The sequence below is a fragment of the Mustela putorius genome, unplaced genomic scaffold, assembly GCF_011764305.1.
Source record: "Mustela putorius furo isolate JIRA1106 unplaced genomic scaffold, ASM1176430v1.1 tig00003834_pilon_pilon_pilon, whole genome shotgun sequence".
Classification (NCBI taxonomy): Eukaryota; Metazoa; Chordata; class Mammalia; order Carnivora; family Mustelidae; genus Mustela; species Mustela putorius.
In genome coordinates, this window is record NW_025421987.1 from 20,319,287 (window position 1) to 20,338,620 (window position 19,334).

The following is a 19,334-nucleotide window of genomic DNA, read 5'->3' on the forward strand; positions in this document are numbered from 1 at the left end:
ATACTTTGCAGGGCTGGTTATTCTGAGGTCACTGGCATTAAAATTAGGCCATTCTTTGTCTTCATTGTACTTTGATCCAAGTAATAAACAGAAAAACTCAGTTGGGGTCACTCTAATCCCTAATCTGCACGTCCTGTTCCATTTCAATTTGTTTATACTAATTTTCTCTAAACTCTTGTTGAGTCTGGCTATAGTGTTGAGTTTAAAAATACAAACCAGTTTGAACTGAGAAGAAAAAGTTCTGCATTTTGCTATTAGGCACAGTTCATAAATATTCTGAATAAATGTCCTGGGGTTTGATTCTTCATACCCACAAGCCCATAAATAAAGGAGTATTGCTGTTCATGGGACCAAGAGTCGACATTAGATTCTTTACTGCAGCTACTGTAGAAATACAAGCTGTGGGGTGTGTGCGCGGGCGTGTGTGTGTGTGTGTATGTGCCTGTGTGCACGCGTGCGTGTGTGTGTGTGTGTGTGTGCACGTTTGCCTGTAGATGGTTTAGTATTTTATTGTCTTCTAAGTATGACTTCATTTTTCTTATAAAATTATCTCCACCTGATTTAATGGGATTCCTATCAATTTTGTTTGCTAATTCTGTGACTTATCCAAGGGGTCCAGTGTTCTATGTAATGCTGGCTAGTGACAAAAGCTATTTCACCCATGAGGGCCATGTTAAAACAATCCAAGAATATTGTGTAGATTTTGGAATCTGGCTTGTGTATCTGCATCAAGTTCCTGGGAAAGAAAACAAAACCAAGAAATTTTCAATGATTTAACCTTTTTTACAGATGAGTAATTTAAAGAGTCATAGAAAATTATTTTTACATATTCCCCCGAAGAGAATAATTTATACAATGTTCTATTTATATTGTGTAGTTTTCTAGGTATTCCTTGAAGGAAAGATAGTCAATGATTTTTAAAATAATATCTAATTTTTGTCTCTTTTCCATTTTTTAAAGATAACCTCTGTTAGTTAAAACTAAACTATAATATATAAATGAAATTATAAACTCTGTAATTTTTTGGTTTTAATTTATAAATAAAATACTTGAGGTAGATGAAATTGCAATAGTTGAGTTTAGTTTAATGGAAAGAAGGTTGAAAAGCCATCCCTTCTCAGCTGCCCTCTTCTTTACAAATGATCAGGAGAGGGAGGGAACTAGCTATTGAGCTATTTTTTCTGTAGAGGATAAAAATACAGACAGAACCAAGCTCTCATGCTATCAATTTTTTCTTCAACTGAGTATTAAGATTTCCTTAATATTTTTTTATATCAAATGAAAAAAATACTTAAAAATTTATTTTCATCAAAAAAATTTAATGTATCCCCATCAAAATCCAAATGGACTGTCAATTTACATTCTCTCATGTGTCTCCAACAGTAGCCTGCAGGGTTAGGACACGATACAAAATTGTTCAGGTTTGAGAATATTAGCCTCACACTTAAGCATGTTTTCTATACGAGTGAGTTGAGAAATATTATCAGTGGTAATAAAAATCTCCCAATTAAAAATTCCTTTTAAATGTCAGTAGAGTTGGCATGTTTGTAGATTTGCTTTACAGAAACGTTTCCTCCTGAGAACATGAGCTTTACCACATTTCCTAAATGATAATCAATGGTTATTATTCATAGATAAAACACTAAGCAGTTTAATTTTGTCAGGTCTGTTCCTTCTGTCTTTATTCCGTGCTACTTCTAAAAATATTACTGAATTGGTACTTTAAAGAGCTGAGTTTGTTTCTAAAATAAGGATAAATGTATGTTAGTATATTCTTCATTTGTTCTGTCTTCTGACAATTCTAAATTGCACCTCAAAAAATAGATTTCATTTAGGCAAAGTATTAATTTTTCATAGATAGGAAAATATGAAGTTTAGTTAACAAATCCTAACATTGGGGATTTTAAAAATAATTAAAAAAAATTTTAAGAGTTCAATGCTAATTGAATTCAACTGCAGTATCACAAAACATGAAAGATTCTGAAGGATAACTTTGAAAAGGTAAAAATCTAAATGTACCTTCTCAATTATAAGTTAAAGATTAGGTTATGACACACACATTTTTAATGTTAATAATATATATTATTTGCAGTAATGAAAACAGAAACTACAGAAGTGAGAATAGCATACCTATTTGCAAGCATTGGTTATAGAATCATTGTGAGCTTATAAAAGTTATTGGCTATTCTAATGAGGTCCCCAATTATACCTGCTTTACGAGATTGTTGCCCTATTATGCTCCTAAGATTGTACATGACTAAACTTCTAGTTGCTCAGAAAGATAATTAACAGCATCACCACATTCCTAGTATTTTTCATGAACTGGGATTATTATTTTCTTTTTGAAGTTTTAAAAACTTCAACCATTTGACTAGATGTATTACCTTATGTCAGAATAACAAATAGCTAACTGATATCATATTACATGTCTACACATCTCTGAGTTTCACTTAACATATGTACTCTTTTTTAAACCTAATTTAATCTTTAGTTGTGTGAAATCTACTGTGATGGTCATTCCCATTTTACAGATGTGCAAACAGACAAGATAAGAAAACCAATGGGGTTGCCTGGGTGGCTCAGTCAATTAAGCATTGGCCTCTTGATTTCAGCTCAGGTCACGATATCAGGATCATGAGATTGAGCCCAGTGTTGGGCTCTTGGGATCCTGCTAGGTGTACTGCCTGTTTGAGATTGTCTCTCTCCCCCTCTATCAGTCCCTCTGTCCTCACCTGCACATGCACTCACTCTCTCTCTCTTTCTCTCTCAAATAAGTAAATAAATCTGAAAGAAAGGAAGAAAGAAAGAAAGAAGAAAGAAAGAAGATCAGATAGTGTGAGCTATATCCAGGGTTCATCCCAAGCCTTATGGTTCCAGTGCTTGTGCACTAGACCTCTACATTTTGTGGAATATAAAAATCAAACAGGCCACATCTTGGAACCACAAAGTACTTAAGAGAAACATGAGAAAAGCAATATGAACAAAGTTCCACCAGTGGCCAGGAGTGTGGGCTTTGGTATAAAATAACTTGCCTCTAAATCCTAGTTTTGCCTTTTTTTGCCTGAGGAAACCAAGATTTGTGATTTAATCTCTTTTAGTTTTGGTTTCCACATCTATTGTAGGGACATATTATCATCAATGTTGTAAGAATTAAAGCCCTTCATATCTGTGTAACATGCTTAGTATAGAAGCATAATATTCAATGTAATCATTATTGCCAGTTGTTAATATTCATCTCAAAACAAAGGTCTTCATAACTACTTTTGCTCAAGCTCCTTTCCTTGAGAGGAGAAAATGAAAAAAGAGGACAATCAATTTTCTATCTGGTAACTGGTCCCAGTCTTATGAGTCAAAGGACAATTATATGGGTCACTGAGAGCTGAAAAAACACCCCAAGGGCATTTTACCAAAAGGCTGCTTCTTTTGGCTCTCCCAGGATAAAAATATGGTCCCTTCTGTTTCTTTTATGTCCCTGCTGTTCCTTTTATTTACCAGATCTTGCAGTTGGGCATAGATCTATGGTAAGGCATGTAATTATATAAAACAGTTCTAGAAGTTTCCCTTAATGATGATTGTATTGTGCAATATAAACCACAGTCATGATATCTATTATCTATTTATCTCTCCCTCTTTCATCTTTCTCTATAAATCATGAACTCCATTTGATGTTGTCATATATGTGAGAATTTCATTTATTGTTACTCATCTACTTTTTCTATTTCTTTTGTGATTTTTATTTTTAATGACCTATGTGACATTATTTACATCTGTGCTGATTTTATGCCCTACCATAATTACAGTCTCAGTTATTCAACTGTCCTTTAGACAGCAACCTGTACAATGTCTACAAATGAACTTCCAGACAGTTAGGTATTCAGTATGGCATGTCTACTACAACTGGATCCTGAAGTGCCACCATCTTTGCTAATAGTTAAAGAAAATAACTGAAGAAGTATGTATTGGTCTATTTATGCATTCCACTGGCAAAGTTTTGATGATTTACAAAGCAGTCGTGAGTGGAGAGGGAAGCACTGAGACAAGATGATTGCACAGTATTCTTGCAAGCTGCCAGCTTGAACAGATGAAGCCTTCATGACAGATAAATTCCACAAATAAACAGGAACACCACATGAAGTCTGGAAGTTCCTGCTGATGTTGGTGTCAAATTTTGACACGCAGTAACACTGCTGACTCCTGATCTCTCTTCCTTTGGTGTTTTCGTTTTTTGCAGGCCATCAAATCTTCTTCTGGACCAAAGCAATGTCGACATCACTACCTTCCGCACAACAGGTGACTGGCTTAATGGTGTCCGGACAGCACAGTGCAAGGAAATCTTCACAGGCGTGGAGTACAGTTCTTGTGACACCATAGCCAAGATTTCCACAGAGTAAGAGAAAAATTTTAAGACTGAATGATTCTGAAATTTCTGCTGGACATACATGTTTTGAATTAATGAGCTATACATGTTAGCTGAACCTCTGAGGTTCTTACTGTCCTCTGGGTCCTGGGTCTCTTTGTCAATGACATCTTCTAGATTTATGTGTGTTGATGTCTTTTCTCCCTCACCATAGCTCCCCACAATAGGTGTCTTTATTGAATTATGACCTTTCTCAGATAGACCAACAGATACATACCCACTCCCAGCCCTAATGACCCAAGTTCTTAGTTTAAGACATAAGAAAACATAGCATGATGATTAAAGCATTCCTGCATTTGTGATTTTCTATTATTTATAACAAAGCCCAACCTCTATAGAAGAGGAAAATTAAGGACTAAGTGGATAGGATGGCATATAGGGAAACACATTAAAGTCTAAAAGTAGTTTCACAAATACTAAATAATTGTATTTCATCACTTATTATTGACTGTCTATCCTTTGAAGGGTATCATGTTAGAAACTGGAGTTATAAATATGTTTAAGACATAATATTATTTGTTTTCCTTAAAAGGCTTATAGTCAGATTGGAAAGACAGGATATGCATAATTAGTATGCATTAATTAGTGTTAATTTATGGTGTCATGTGTAAAGGTCAAATATCAAGTATAACATGCTGTGCTTCTTAGGGATTTTTGCTAAAAAGAATTCTTTGATATAATAAGAATCCTTTGAACACATGGGTCTAAGGCAAAGAGAGTTTATAAAGAATTAACTGAATCCAATATATAATCAATAAAATTAGTCCTCCTTCATAGGATATGGTAATTGGGAAGTGGAAAAGGAAGAGCCAGAAGCCATATTCTCCATCTCTCTGTGAAAGAAAACCAATTTAATTGATGTCCTAATTTGACTGCATTGTTTTTCTTTTTTTGCATAGTGACTTTTTTTTTTTGCATTTCCATGCACAAGTTCCTTTAGTCTTATCCTTGCCATTCAATATCTTAATATTCAAATGTTGAATACTTAAAGATTTTCATTGTCACCCTGTTGGTCATTTAAACAAAGTCACTGTGGAGAGCAACAGATTAGATGTCAAAAAGGAGTGTACAGTATAATTAATAGAGATACAAGTGCCTAACAAATAGGTAAAGCTTATCATGTATAATATAGCATTCCAATAGGAAACACAGAACTTCACAAAAAGATCTTTAGGAAGGGAACGTTCCTATTGAAGGAGAATTTGCTCTTAGAAAATAAACCCACTCCAATCTACTTGACACATGTTGGCTTTTCTGTATGAAGTGGAATGTAATGTTTATTGAATAGACTTCTGACTCAATCAACAATACCATTTGAGTTTCTGTGGTAGTTATTTTGATCAGACACAGTCTCAGGATATATTAATGTATTTAAATATTTTTATTAATTCTTATTTTAGTAATGTAAACAATTAGGGTTATGCTCTACAAGGCACCTGCTTCAGAGCACAGAGGCATAGCAAAGAACAAACACAAAGTTGGACATTTCTGCACCATTGCCAGATTTCCAAAGACAAAGGTATACAAATGTTTATTCTCCATCAAATATCAACACTCAGAGCTTTTAGATAATGAAAAAGCATGCTAGAGTGGATTAGCAGAGCACTGTTAATATGATTAACTGCTAGCTCACAGTTTAAATAGAGTCATATGTTGGGAGCTGTGAATGTGGTAATAAGGCTATTTGCTTAAAACGATGAAGTAGTGGCATTTGCTCTACTTCCAAGTTTGGGATGTGTCTGTCTCCACACTCCACTGTTGGACAGTGAGCTCTTTTTGGCTGTTGAAAATATTTTAACTTAATTGTTATTATTTGAATGACCTATGAATGTACACGGAAGATGAAAGCTGACTTTTCCTGGGAGACTGCTCTTTCAGATTTGTCCTTCACACGAAGCCAGATGGTTCCACATCTACTTCAATCCCCACAATGTTCTTTCTCCTGTCCTATCTCCTTAATGCAGGGACAATGTAGAATTAACATCTATTGACCTAAAACTCCTTGAAAATAATTGTCTTGTGGATCTCTGCGGTGTGCTGTCCTTCATGCTCCTAGTTTTTATAACAAAAATGAAAATGTATTAAAAAATGCATAATATGCAATATGGGGAAATTGAATGAGGCAACATATTTACCTCAAATGTTATAAAATATTTAACTTGGTATTTCATCCTACCTTTTGCAGTCTTGGGCTTTTTTGTTTAAATGCGATTCTTTTGTGTCATCCAGACTCAATTCAGAAATGATTCTCTTGACAAAATAATTCTAGATATTCTTTTCAAATAGGACAGAATGCTTAAAAAAGGATATTGAGTTTCTTTTTTTTCTTCTCTCCAGATCTTCAAGTTACAGGAAAAGGGTCAATAGAGCTTCATATCCAAGTAAATAATTATCTATTTCAGTTAGTGTAGGGACTTCCTTGACACACAAGCTAATCAAGCTATCTAATTTTCAAATGAAATCCAGAAAATATGCAGTTTTGTTCAGTCAAAATAACACGTTTTAAAATATTATTGCAGAGCCTCCGATGGATTTAGGGAGGTTAATGTGAAATGGGAAGAGAGAACAAGAAAGGGCAAGAGTGCTTACAGAAACTGGAGAGAGCATTGAGTGTGTGCAATGAATATTAGGCAGATTAATTGCTACAGGTCATTATCCTGCACCCTTGGATGCCATTCTTACAGTGTCATCACCTATCCTTTGCCTTTGAAGTGCCAGCCAGATAGCTTATTAACCTCTGGTCTCAGTCTCGAGCTGCTCTTTAGACTTGAACTTTTCCACTGCTCTTCTGAATAGGGTAGTCAAAATGAGATAAGCACGTGGGAATGTTATTTAGACTACAGGAGCTGATGTTTACAACTATTTTGGACTTGGCAGGCTGGTGGGTAGGAGACACGTTGGCAGGGTAGGGAAGCTGGAGGGGACATAAAAATCTAAGCTAAGGTATAACCTAAAGAGATAATTACTTTATATTTTCTCCAAGAATCCTTTGCATTGAATATATACAAAATTATGTATTATTTATTTACATTGGGTCCAGACACAGAATCTGAAATAGTTTTATGCAAGAGATTTCTTGAGGAGTGTGTTTAAGACATACATCTATTTAAAAAAAAAAATGATGAGAGGGAAAAAAGTGATAAGGGGGACAATGTACTGAAGAACACTTGTCCCTTCCTGTTGGAACAAGAGTCATAGAGCTGGGCAAGTCATGAAAGTATAATATAGAATTGGAAGAAAGATGAGAGGAGAAATACAAAAAGATTGAGGATATATTGATTCGTACAAATATATTTATATCTCCCTGTTTTCTGTCTGTAAATTTCTATAGTTAAGGATAAATGGGGAAATGCTTTTTATTCATTTAAAAGATAGATCCACGATATATAAAGAAGCAAACCCCCGTACAACACATATTCTCAGAAGCGGGGATCAACATATGTAAATAGCCTATGTTACTCTAAGGGAGAGTTTCATTATCCACAGTTACACAGAGCGGCAAGTCTGGTGTCACCGTATCTAACCACTAGCCTTCCTGGTGAAGCAAGGCTGCTAGAGGAAACTCAGAGAAGACTCAGACAAGATACAAGCTATACATTGAGAATTTATCAGCCCCTTGAATGGTAGCAGGGAGGTAAGAGCAGGTCATCAGGATTTTATTCCCAGCCTAGGTGATAGGAATGCAACCCCATCTTGGTTAATTTTCTGTAGCAGATACATAAATATCATGTAGATTCCTTCTAAAATGGTTATCCAGTGTCTGCTTGTACACCTTTGTTGCTTGGGAACCCATTTTTTAAGAAATCAATTGGTCCATTTCTGTGTAATTGAACTCCCAATTTTTCTTTCTTTTCTTTATGATTAAAATGAAAGAAGCCCTTCTGTATGTTTCTGTGTATGTGCACATATTTGAATGCATATTTTTCCTTCTGGCCATTCTCAGTTAGCCTGGCATTCCTTGCAAAGCAATACTTTACTCCTCTATGGCCTTCCCCAGGTAAATATAATTTAGTCTATTTATTCATCCTTCATTAAGTAGATATTGAGCCACTACTAAATGATAGCCATTGTTCAAGGTGTGGTTGATAAACAGAGTACAAAACCGACAGGAATCCCTTTTCACATGGAATTCAACTTCTTATGGGACAAGACAGAGAATAAAGAAAATAAATCAGAAGGAAAGGCAAAAAGCTGGTTGGTGATAAATGCTTTAGAAGAAAATGAAACAAGGAAAGAAAATAGGAAATGCAGGTATGAGTGCAAGAGGTTTTGCAATATTAAATAGGAAGTTCAGTTAAGGAGTTCTGAGAGGGCTATGTTTGAGTCAAGACCTGAAAGAGGTGAATTTTTGAACGAATACTTGAATCAAGGTAATTTAATTAATCATTTGCACATGCTTAGCTAAGTCTCTCCCACATCCAAATGAAATTCCTTTTGTTCTTAAAATCTTTATTTTTGCATCCACAATAAAAAAAATCTTTATTTTTTTTATAAATTTTTTATTTTTTATAAACATATATTTTTATCCCCAGGGGTACAGGTCTGTGAATCACCAGGTTTACACACTTCACAGCACTCACCAAAGCACATACCCTCCCCAATGTCCATAATCCCACCCCCTTCTCTCAAACCCCCTCCCCCCAGCAACCCTCAGTTTGTTTTGTGAGATTAAGAGTCACTTATGGTTTGTCTCCCTCCCAATCCCATCTTGTTTCATTTATTCTTCTCCTACCCACTTAAGCCCCCATGTTGCATCACCACTTCCTCATATCAGGGAGATCATATGAGATGAATGGATCAAGAAGATGTGGTATATATACACAATGGGATACTATGCAGCCATCAAAAGAAATGAAATCTTGCCATTTGCGACAACATGGATGGAACTAGAGCGTATCATGCTTAGCGAAATAAGTCAAGCAGAGAAAAATCTTTATTTTTAATGCCTGGTTTCTAGGTTTCTAAGTTTGAACTATTTTAAGTTAAATATTTTTGATAAATGGAAATCGATCATAGTCACTGCTTTTACTTGGAAAGGAATTTATACTTTAAAGAAATTGTTTCAGTTGTCTATGGCTATATAACTAACTACCTCAAAACCACAATTTTATTGTATATCACGATGTCATCAGTTATGAATTTGGGCAGAGCTCAGGTGGGTGATTCTTCTACCTAATGTTGGTGCTGACTGAAACATTCATCTATCATGAATCTGGTCTAGTCCAGAAGGCTTGAGATGATTTCCTTTATGTCTGCCCTGATGCAGACGGCTACACAGCTGGCAGTGTAGACTAAATGCTTGCACATGGTTTCTCCAATGTCATAGTCTCAAGCTAGTCAGACTTACATGGCATCTCAGGGCCCAGTGATGGTGTCTCAAAACACAAATGGAATATTATAATTTCTTGAGACCTGAACATGGAAACTGATACAGTGTTACTTCCAGCATGCTCTTGCAGTAAAAATAATCCCCAAGCTAGCCCAGATATAAGGAAATTGGATAATGACCCACAAAGAATTTATCATCTATATTAGTTTCCTAGGACTGCCATAATAAATTACCACAAACTTATTATCTTAAACCACAGACATTTATTTTCTCACAGTTCCTGGAGCCCAGAATTTGGAAATCGAGGCATTGGCAGGCCCATACATGATCCAAAATGTCTGGAGTCGGGGAATCTTTCCTTGCCTCTTCTGGCTTCCGGTATATTCTAACATTCCTTGGCTTGCAGCAACATAACTCCACAATCTCTGCCTCCATCTTTACATGGCCTTCTTGTCTGTGTCACTTTTTGTCTAAATATAGTCTCTTTGGATTCAGAGCCCACCTTAATCTAGTACGATCTCATCTCCATCCTTGTCTTGATTATATCTGCAAAGACACCATTTCCAAGTAACGTCACATGGTGAGGTTCCAGGTGGACAGAAACTTTGAGGGGACACAAGTCAATCCATTAAACCATCTATTCTTCATAATGATGGAGGTGGAATCATCAGGATAGAGTACGTGGATAATGCAAAAATCAGAAAATTAGGTTCAAAGCACTGGGATATATGATTGTGCAAGATTTGCTGATTGAAAATCTTCTGCTAATATACCATCCAGGAAACCAAGATTCTCACCACACATTTTCTTCTTTCTTTACAGTGACATGAAAAAGGTTGGTGTCACTGTGGTTGGTCCACAGAAGAAAATCATCAGTAGCATTAAAGCTCTAGAAACACAATCAAAAAACAGTCCAGTTCCAGTGTAAAGTGTAATTTCTGGAAGAAAGTGGTGGCTGTGGAAGATCTAGTATCATTCTGCAGACAGACGATAATGCTGGAGATGCTGGTGGCAATTCCAAGCCCAATAAGACACTCAGATATGAATACAAATGCCTTAACATGGAATTGAAAGACTCTTTATTTTCCCCTATCATTTAGTGGATGGGAGGGGGGGTGTATTTTGTTTTGTAATTGCTTTTTTATATTAGTTGATGGGTTAAATTAAAATTCTTCAGCGTGGAATGATGAAGAACTAGCATAGAGCCATTGATCATAAACTGATTATCATAAAAGCCGAACAAGTGTAATAACAAGATGAACATGGTGGCTCTGTTTACTAATAGCCACAAAAGAAAAGACTTGTGATATTTTTATACACAGAAGAAATCTGTAACAGGTATTTTGTTTCTTTAAAAGCAAGCAAAATAGAGGAGTTTATACCTCAAACTATCTGGCCATATATACTACCTTTTTCATTGTATTTTTCTCTTTTATCTGTTAAAAGCATTTAGAAATTAAGTTTGTAGTTGTTTTAAGTACTATACATTTTTAATTGTTAGCTTCTTAAGTATTACCATGTAAAAATGTGTCTTAATTTTGAAGAAAAGTACATATTTATTTTCTTTTGAATTGTTTTTATTATTTTCTATTTATAGCATGATGATTTAATTTGGATTTGTTACAGCCAAGTGCCAAATGTTCTTTAAAATTGTCACAGTAAGAAACATGGTAAACTAGACATGGGGAATGATGGGTTTCTTTCCAGATTTTCTGAACCATCCACTTCTATGTACCTGTATCTGTATACAAAAAGAAAGAAACCAAACCCCTTCTCTGTTCATACATTACTTAAATCTCAGTTTGAATTATCCTATCCATTTTTGTCTCTCCATTTATTACAAACTGTATGCTCCTAATTTAGTGTAATATACTGGCTTGTATGTAATGGATTCTCAATGACATACCTGCCCTGCTCTGGTGCTTAGGAGACCATTAACTCCCTCCATTAGTAAAGGAGCTACATTTGAGCTCCTGAGTAGAGAATAGCTACACTGGAAAAAATTGGAACCCTATTTAGATTGCTGCATTAATTGGCAACAAAGCCTAGAGGCCAATGCATGAGTTAAAAAAAATCACTTGCTGACTGGCTTTGAAATGTCACTTAATATCTTTGCTTAAACTTGTTGAACTGTTTATAGGGAATAATGAAAACTAAACTACTCATCTGTGTCACTGGGGTTTAGTTAATTTAATTAAACATTGTGATCATCAATAGCAGGTAATATTATCTTTAAGAGTCTTCCACTGAAATGCACCTGTTGTAATTTTGGTGTATAACTTAGAAGCCTTGAACTTCTCTGCATTTATTGAGCATCTGATTTTCACACGAGCTGGTTATCTAGCAAATGACTAAAAAAATCTGTAGACAATGGAGAGATCTCTCATTGCAGGAACTTAGATTTACTATTCCATAAGAGCCAAATATGAGTGTACTCAGTAATATTTGAAAAGGTATACCTGGTGGAGATCTAGCGACTAATATATTGTGAAGCAACATTTTAGTTCTATCTATATTCTTTCTAATGCTGATAGGATCATGTTATGGGAATAGACATGAGAAATGCATACGTCACAAGAGTTGGATGAATAAATCAAAGCTGCAACCCTTATGTTCTTATGCACAATGGAACACTATACACCTTACAGTCACAGATCAAAATTCACAAGTGCTAATCTGTTGTAAATTTAGTGTAATAAAGCTTAGGTTGTGTTCCTTCATGTATGAGATTATTTCTTAGATTTCTGCAATATTCCTTATAGTAAAATCATCCTACTAGAATTCTGTATTGGATATATAAGAGCATGAACTTTTTAAAAACATATATGCGGTTATGAAATTAATTACAAATTTCACTTAAGCCTGCTAGAAGCAGCTAAAAGGTATTTTTTCTTTCTGGGTTTTTTTTTTTTTTTTTTTTTTTTTTTTTTTTTGTAAATCAGATATTTTGTTTGTGTTTTGGAATGTTCATCAAGACTTAAATCTGGCTTCAATCTCATTTTTTCCCATACTAGCATTTACTTTCTTAGTTACTATTCTGAGAATACTCAAAATCTGTGCATTTCATGAATTAATAGAAGTTGAGATTTGCTAGATCTATTTCACTTCTTTTGGCTGTGGTTTCCATTTGAAAGTAGAGATTGTATACACAGTATATTGCTCTTCATTTTTTCCACTATTTTTCTATCTGACCTCTTATAAATTTACTTTACATGCTTTTTACTCTGTACATATGTAAACATAACAGTGTACGATTCTTAACTGTGGAGTAGAGGTACTAGAATGCTGATGGCCATCTCTTTGTATAGGACATGCATTGACTTTCAATAAACATGAAAACACACTTCACAATTTTATGTACCATATTATCTGTTTTGTATCTTAAATTTGATTTACATATATTATTTATTTATGGTAACTCACGCAGTTTATGCTGTGCTAAGTATCAATTAAGCCATGTATAAATGTGATATGATTGGCAATATGTATTTACTTTAAACTTGTATTTTCAAAAATTACACATTTAGTTTATATCATACAATGTAGATGGCCTCTTACTAATGTAAAATGATTTGTAGTGGAAACATTTATATTTTTATAATAAACATAATGAAAATATTTTTTACAGATTGGAATACAGAAGTGGTCTTTGAAGCTTTTTTAAACATTATAAGATATGTGCTTATTTAAACAGCAAAATAATGAAATTTATATAAGCCACAAAGAATGTGCTTCTGTTTCTTTTTTCTCCAGTAGTGAGGAATGTTCATTTATATAATCAATTTTGTTGTCTAAATCTCATTATCAATAAGCTAGAACAAATAAGCAGTAAGTATTACCTTTATCATTAAAAAACACAACTTTATTTGGCAAATATTTTGCTTATAAGTAACAGGAAAACAAATTAGGTTAAGGAGAACAAGAATTTTGAGCTCACAGACCTTATGTGAATCATTTTGGGAAGGAGAGTGAAATACTGAGATTGGCAAGTACTTAGTTATGTGCTTACCCTTGGAGACAGTGGGTGGGGCCAAGTGAATGGAATTGATGATCTACAGGATTAGAGGTATCAGAGTGGTTTCTGTCCAAAAGAAAATCAGCATGTCATTTATGAAAAAAGAACGAAATAGTTTTGGACAGGTCAATAAAACTGAAATGAAAAACAAACAACCACAACTGCAGATACCACTTAAGAAACACCTGATACTGTTTATAAAGTAGGTCCATTGTCATTTGCAATCTATTTAAAGAATATGATTATACATGAAAACCAAAAAAAGCTAACTAATAATATAAGCCAAGATGAGTGATCAAGAATTCCATAGAGACAAAGTCGATAGGGAGAGATCACCAAACAGGTCAGATTTAAGATTATGTTAAAGGAGAAATAGCGCTTGATAACATTGACTAGAGTAGGGAATAACTGGTAAGCAGCAAATTAGCTAAATAAAGTGAAAGAGGTAAAGAAGAATATATTTATTCATTCAATAAACATGTATCTAGCACTATTATGAAATAGGTGTTTTGTTATTACCATTTGTTTGCAAAGCATCTCATTCAATCTTTTCAACAGTCCTGTGAAAATAGATTACTCACTTTTAATATGTGAGGGAATCAAGGTTAGGAATGTCCCAGTCACCTTCCCAAAGTAATTCTACTAAGTAGACAAATAGATATTTTTCAAGTTGGAACCTTCTTATTTTGTGTTAGTTTTATAAAATAATTGCTGCTATAATCCAAAAATGTGCTCTGGGGAGAGTGTCAGTGGCAATTTGCAAAAATGGTTTGTGGCGAGGCTATCGCAGATTATTCAATGTTAGAATTCTACTTCGGTGCTATAGGCACGACGCTGTGCATTTACTCTGGAATGGTGTGAAAAGAATATGAATCATGAAATGCATACAAAGACACAGAGATTTAGCAGAAGTTATCAATTTGATGAAACAATTATTTAAAAGGTAAGAATCAAAGTGAACCATAAAATGTAGGTCATGACTCTCTGTGGAAATGAAGGCACCATTAGAAGTAGGGAATAAGGAAATGTTAGCTTAAAATTATGAGTGCAAAATTTATGGTGTTGCCAAACATTAACAAATTACTAGATGTTGAAGATGTGAGTCTGAAGCTTTAGAAAAAATCATTCAAAGGTGATAGTGTCTCTGAGTTGATGCAAAGATCTATGTATCTTCATTTATGCTATACAAACATATATAACTTTATCTTGAACTACCTTTCTGAAGTTAATGCTAGCTGCTAGTTAATAGTTAAATCTCCAAATCTCATCAGCTTAAAATAGAAAAACAGCAAAATGTTAAATACAGAATTATCCAGAGTAGCTTTTTGTCAGGCAGCCTTACTAGCAGTGATTCAGATCCCACACTCTTCAACTTGTGGAGTCTAAGTCCTTGGAATCTTTTGCTCCCAGCCAGTAAAATGGAAGGGAGACTTGTCTGTGGTGGATTTTATGAGTCTTGCCTGTGAGTGGCACCCATTGTTTCTCTCTTTCCATTGGCTAGAACTCATATTTTATTTAACTGCAAGAGAATGGGGAAGAAGTAGGTTGCCTAAATAGAAAAGTAAAGAGAAATCTATACTACAGAGTATAGGAATCTATAGAGCAGTTTCTGCCCCAAGTCCTCCTTATGGACATGTATAATACTAAGAAGCAGCTAGTTCTCTAAAGAACTATTAAGGGAACATCAGCCTCTTGCTAACTTCACCCATTCCATATTCTCTATAGGCAACCATTTTAAACATTTTTCTCTCTTTACTTACACCTGATAACTTCAATTAGCGGCTCCTGGGTCTGCTCTGGACCAGAACTGTTCAGACCTTCTTACAACAGAGAACTTACTAGAAGGAGAGCGATTAGCTGAGAACTTTGAGCTGTCGTACTCTCAGAAATCCCAGCACAGCACCAGGCCCAGGCACAGCAGCATGGTGAGAGTCCTAGAGTAAGACCATTTCTACTCCGGTGACAGCCTCCTTTCATCAGTGTTATATCTCAGGCTCACCTCCCCCACCCACCTCCCCCAGGGCTCTCAGAGCTGCACTGAAGCCTGAGCTCCCTACCAACCCCTCCTCTGCTCTGTTCTTCCATAAGCCTCAAACAAGAACTTCAATCTGAACGCTCCCTATGTCTTCTCTTGCTCCCTGCCTGGATCCTTCACTGGCATGCAGGTCTAATTCTCTCTCAGTGTCTGTTTCTTGAAGATCCCAAACTGAGACAATGACACTTTCAAGTGGATTAACCTGAAAATTTAAAAAAAAAAAAAAAAGTCACCCTTCACTCTTCCCTTTTCTTATTTTGGTTCACTAAAGCCACTATGCCAGCTAAGGAATGCTAACTTCTTTCTTTTCTCTACCTCCCACCACAATCTCTGTGGGTACCTCCTTACTTTTTTGATTACCAAAGATATTTCCTAAATAATGCACCCCCTCTCTGGTACTGATGACTCTAATATCAGTCAGACCAATACATTAGAGCAAATTTAATTATGTATTCCTCTTACGCATACAAATGCCAAGGGCACTGGCAGTTGATATAAATAAGTGAAGCAAGTGGAGAGGTTGGTGCCTCCTGAAAGCACCCTTTGTTCCTCCAAAAGCAATTTCTCAGGGACAAGGAGGCATGGATCCAATGTGAATTCCTAATCTCTTAAAAGAATTCCTTTAAAAAAAAGAAAGATTTAATTTTTTTAAGATTTATTTATTTATTTTAGAAAGCGAGAGAGAGTGGTGGGGAGGGATAGAGGGAGAAGGAGAGAATTTCAAGCAGACTCCCCACTAAGCTAGGAGCCAGAGGTGCCAGATACCAGGACAATAAGATCATGACCTGAGCTGAAATGAAGAAGGAGACACTTAACTAACTGAACCATCTGGGATCCTCTAAAATAATTCATAATCTGAGTTTTTGTGAGAAACTTCTATATACTTTAAATATGGTAACCCATCTAATAATGAAGACATATCCAAGGGCTGTTCTTAGTTCACAGCTGCCAACTTATTTCTGAAATGGAGAATACTACCTAATAGTGATACATAAGATCTGCCTTGAAAAAAAACCTGCTTCTCTCCATATTCTCATGTCTGTCCACTGCCTTTTCACACCATACACATCTGCACTGAACCCCTCGTAGTGCTCTGAATATTTCCATTTTTTTTTCTTTTTTATGCATCAGAGATTTTGAACTTTTGTTCCTTTGTTTAGAATCACTAGCCAACTTTTAATTTACTCCTCTCCTTATCTCCCCAGCATGTGCTGGGTTTCCTTTTTTGTGTGTAGCAAAGGAATCCTGTGATTCATCCTGCATAACACATCAACTTATACTGAAATTGCCTTTTTTTCAGGTACCAACCCTACTTGTGGCCGAGAGCACTTTACCGGGAACTGTGCCTTATAAACCACTGTGCCCCCTGATCCATTGCACATGTCTGATATGTAATAAGCATTCAGAATTATCTGAGTTGACTTAATGTATTAAAACAATTTTTGGTAATATAATAAAAGACCATGTCCCTGTTTATTTTTGGTCTTATAGAAAAAGAAGTATAAATTTCCTTCAGGTCAATAAAACTAGTTAATATTCTAGTTGTGTATCTTGGATCATTGAATGTACTGATTTCTGCTAAAACCGGTTCATTTTCATAGAATTTTGTGAACTCCTTTCACAGGTCTCAATGCTCTCATTTTTCTTAGTGCAGTTAAATTGTTTAAGTAGACCCTTGAACCGGAGCTTAGCTATAAAAATTTAACAAGGTAAATGCCAAAGCTTTTCTGATTCTTTCTACTCTCTTACTATGTACAAATAACGTCAACATGCCTACTAAAAGCCACCCTTCTTACAGGGCATCTGGGATGCATATTCTGTGGACCCAGGGGATCTAGACACAATTGGGGAAAATAAGTGGTAGAATTAAATACACCATAAAATAAAGATTTTGGAGGTTTACAGAAGTCCTCACCCTGAAATTCTTTGAGAAAACCCAGTTACAAGCTGATAGAGAATAGTCATAATTAAGTCATATTTTCCTGCTAGGTGAGTTATCATCTTCCTGATTTGAAGAAAGGTAATTTTCCAGTTAAGTTAGAAATAGTAGAAGAGACAATAGTAATAGCAACAACAAATAACAATCTGAAAACTCCTGGATAATTTCTATTACACATATGTATATATACCTGTATGTATTATATTGATCTGTTCCAAATAATAATAACAAATATCAACTGAGTATGTACTATGTGCCAAACACTTAATATATACTATTTCAACTTTCCCAAAAGACCTATGAAATGAGTATGTTATTATCCACTTTATAGTTTGAGGCTTAAAGTAGTTAATAATCACATCATATCATGTAACTAGCAAGTGGAAGAATTGAAGTCAAAACCCACTCCAAGACTCATGCTCTGAATGACCACACTCTATTACCTGTCAGAATTATATTACTAATGAGAACAAAATCTGAAGAACAAGTTTAAAATGCTCTCTGATTTAAGGTCTTGGGTAGTCTCCATTTTGCCACTTTCCAACATACATGAGGTTACTCCATAACTCTGCTAGTAGAGACACATTTTTGCAGAATCTTACTACCATGCCAGAGGAAGGAACAGACAGTAACCCTTGATTTCATTTCTGTGAACTCCATTTCAAGAGCATGAGATTTGTCTGACATATGGTGAACCCTTCAAGCAAACATACTCCCTTGAACATTCAACAAATAATCTAATTTGGAAACACCAAATACCACAAGGAAAAAGTAGTACTGTTGTGCTATTTTCTGACAGATTTCCACACCAATGATTTATGGAAGAGTGTTAAGTTTGGGATTCTTATCTGAAGCCAAGAAAAAAGCCCTTACATTTTTGAAGCCTATCACCCTCAATGATAGAAGCCAAAACCTTGGAATGTTTGCTAAAATCAAGGATGAGAGAACACAGAATGTCATGTACTATCAAGAACTTATTGACTTTCATATGGTTCTCATTTATTCTAATACATGGCAAATCAAAAGCCTTGGGAAGAAGCCAATACAAATTGTTATAGATAACACTATCTGAATTTAACTGCCATAGGTACGCTTCATATAATAAATATATATTTCATATCAGCAACTCAGCAGCACAAAAATGGAAAAAGACTCTAGTCAAAATTAATTTGGATACTCTTCTTCAGGCAATGTTTATCCTTTAGGCAATGCTCAATTTGCCAATATTATTATTTATTTTAGGCTGGAGATCCCCCTAATAATCAATTTGTTTTGTGTTTCTGACAGTATATATATATATATGTATACACACACACACACACATCTATACATTTAGATATATATAGATATAAATATAAATATATTATATATATACAGATATAAATAATATATATAGATATAAATATCTATATATTTTGTGTATATATATATATACATATAGTTATATGATTTCATATATGTATTTCATACTCCATGGAATACTGAAATCATTTTACAATATCTTTTTTTTTTTTAAGATTTTATTTATTTATTTGTCAGAGAGAAAGAGAGTGAGGGCGAGCACAGGCAGACAGAGTGGAAGGCAGAGGCAGAGGGAGA

At 34.9% G+C, this 19,334-nt stretch overlaps 1 protein-coding gene across 2 annotated transcripts in view; it reads left to right on the forward strand.

Moving 5' to 3' along the window:
* Nucleotides 1-13,381, forward strand: part of EPHA3 (EPH receptor A3) — a 360,792-nt gene extending 347,411 nt beyond the window's left edge. For both annotated transcript variants that reach the window (XM_004777946.3, XM_004777945.3), the window contains exons 16-17: nucleotides 4,232-4,387; nucleotides 10,569-13,381. In XM_004777946.3, the coding sequence (XP_004778003.2) occupies nucleotides 4,232-4,387; nucleotides 10,569-10,674 (262 nt within the window). In that variant the 3' untranslated portion in view covers nucleotides 10,675-13,381. The remainder of the gene's footprint in view (nucleotides 1-4,231; nucleotides 4,388-10,568) is intronic.
* Nucleotides 13,382-19,334: the final 5,953 nt, after the last annotated feature.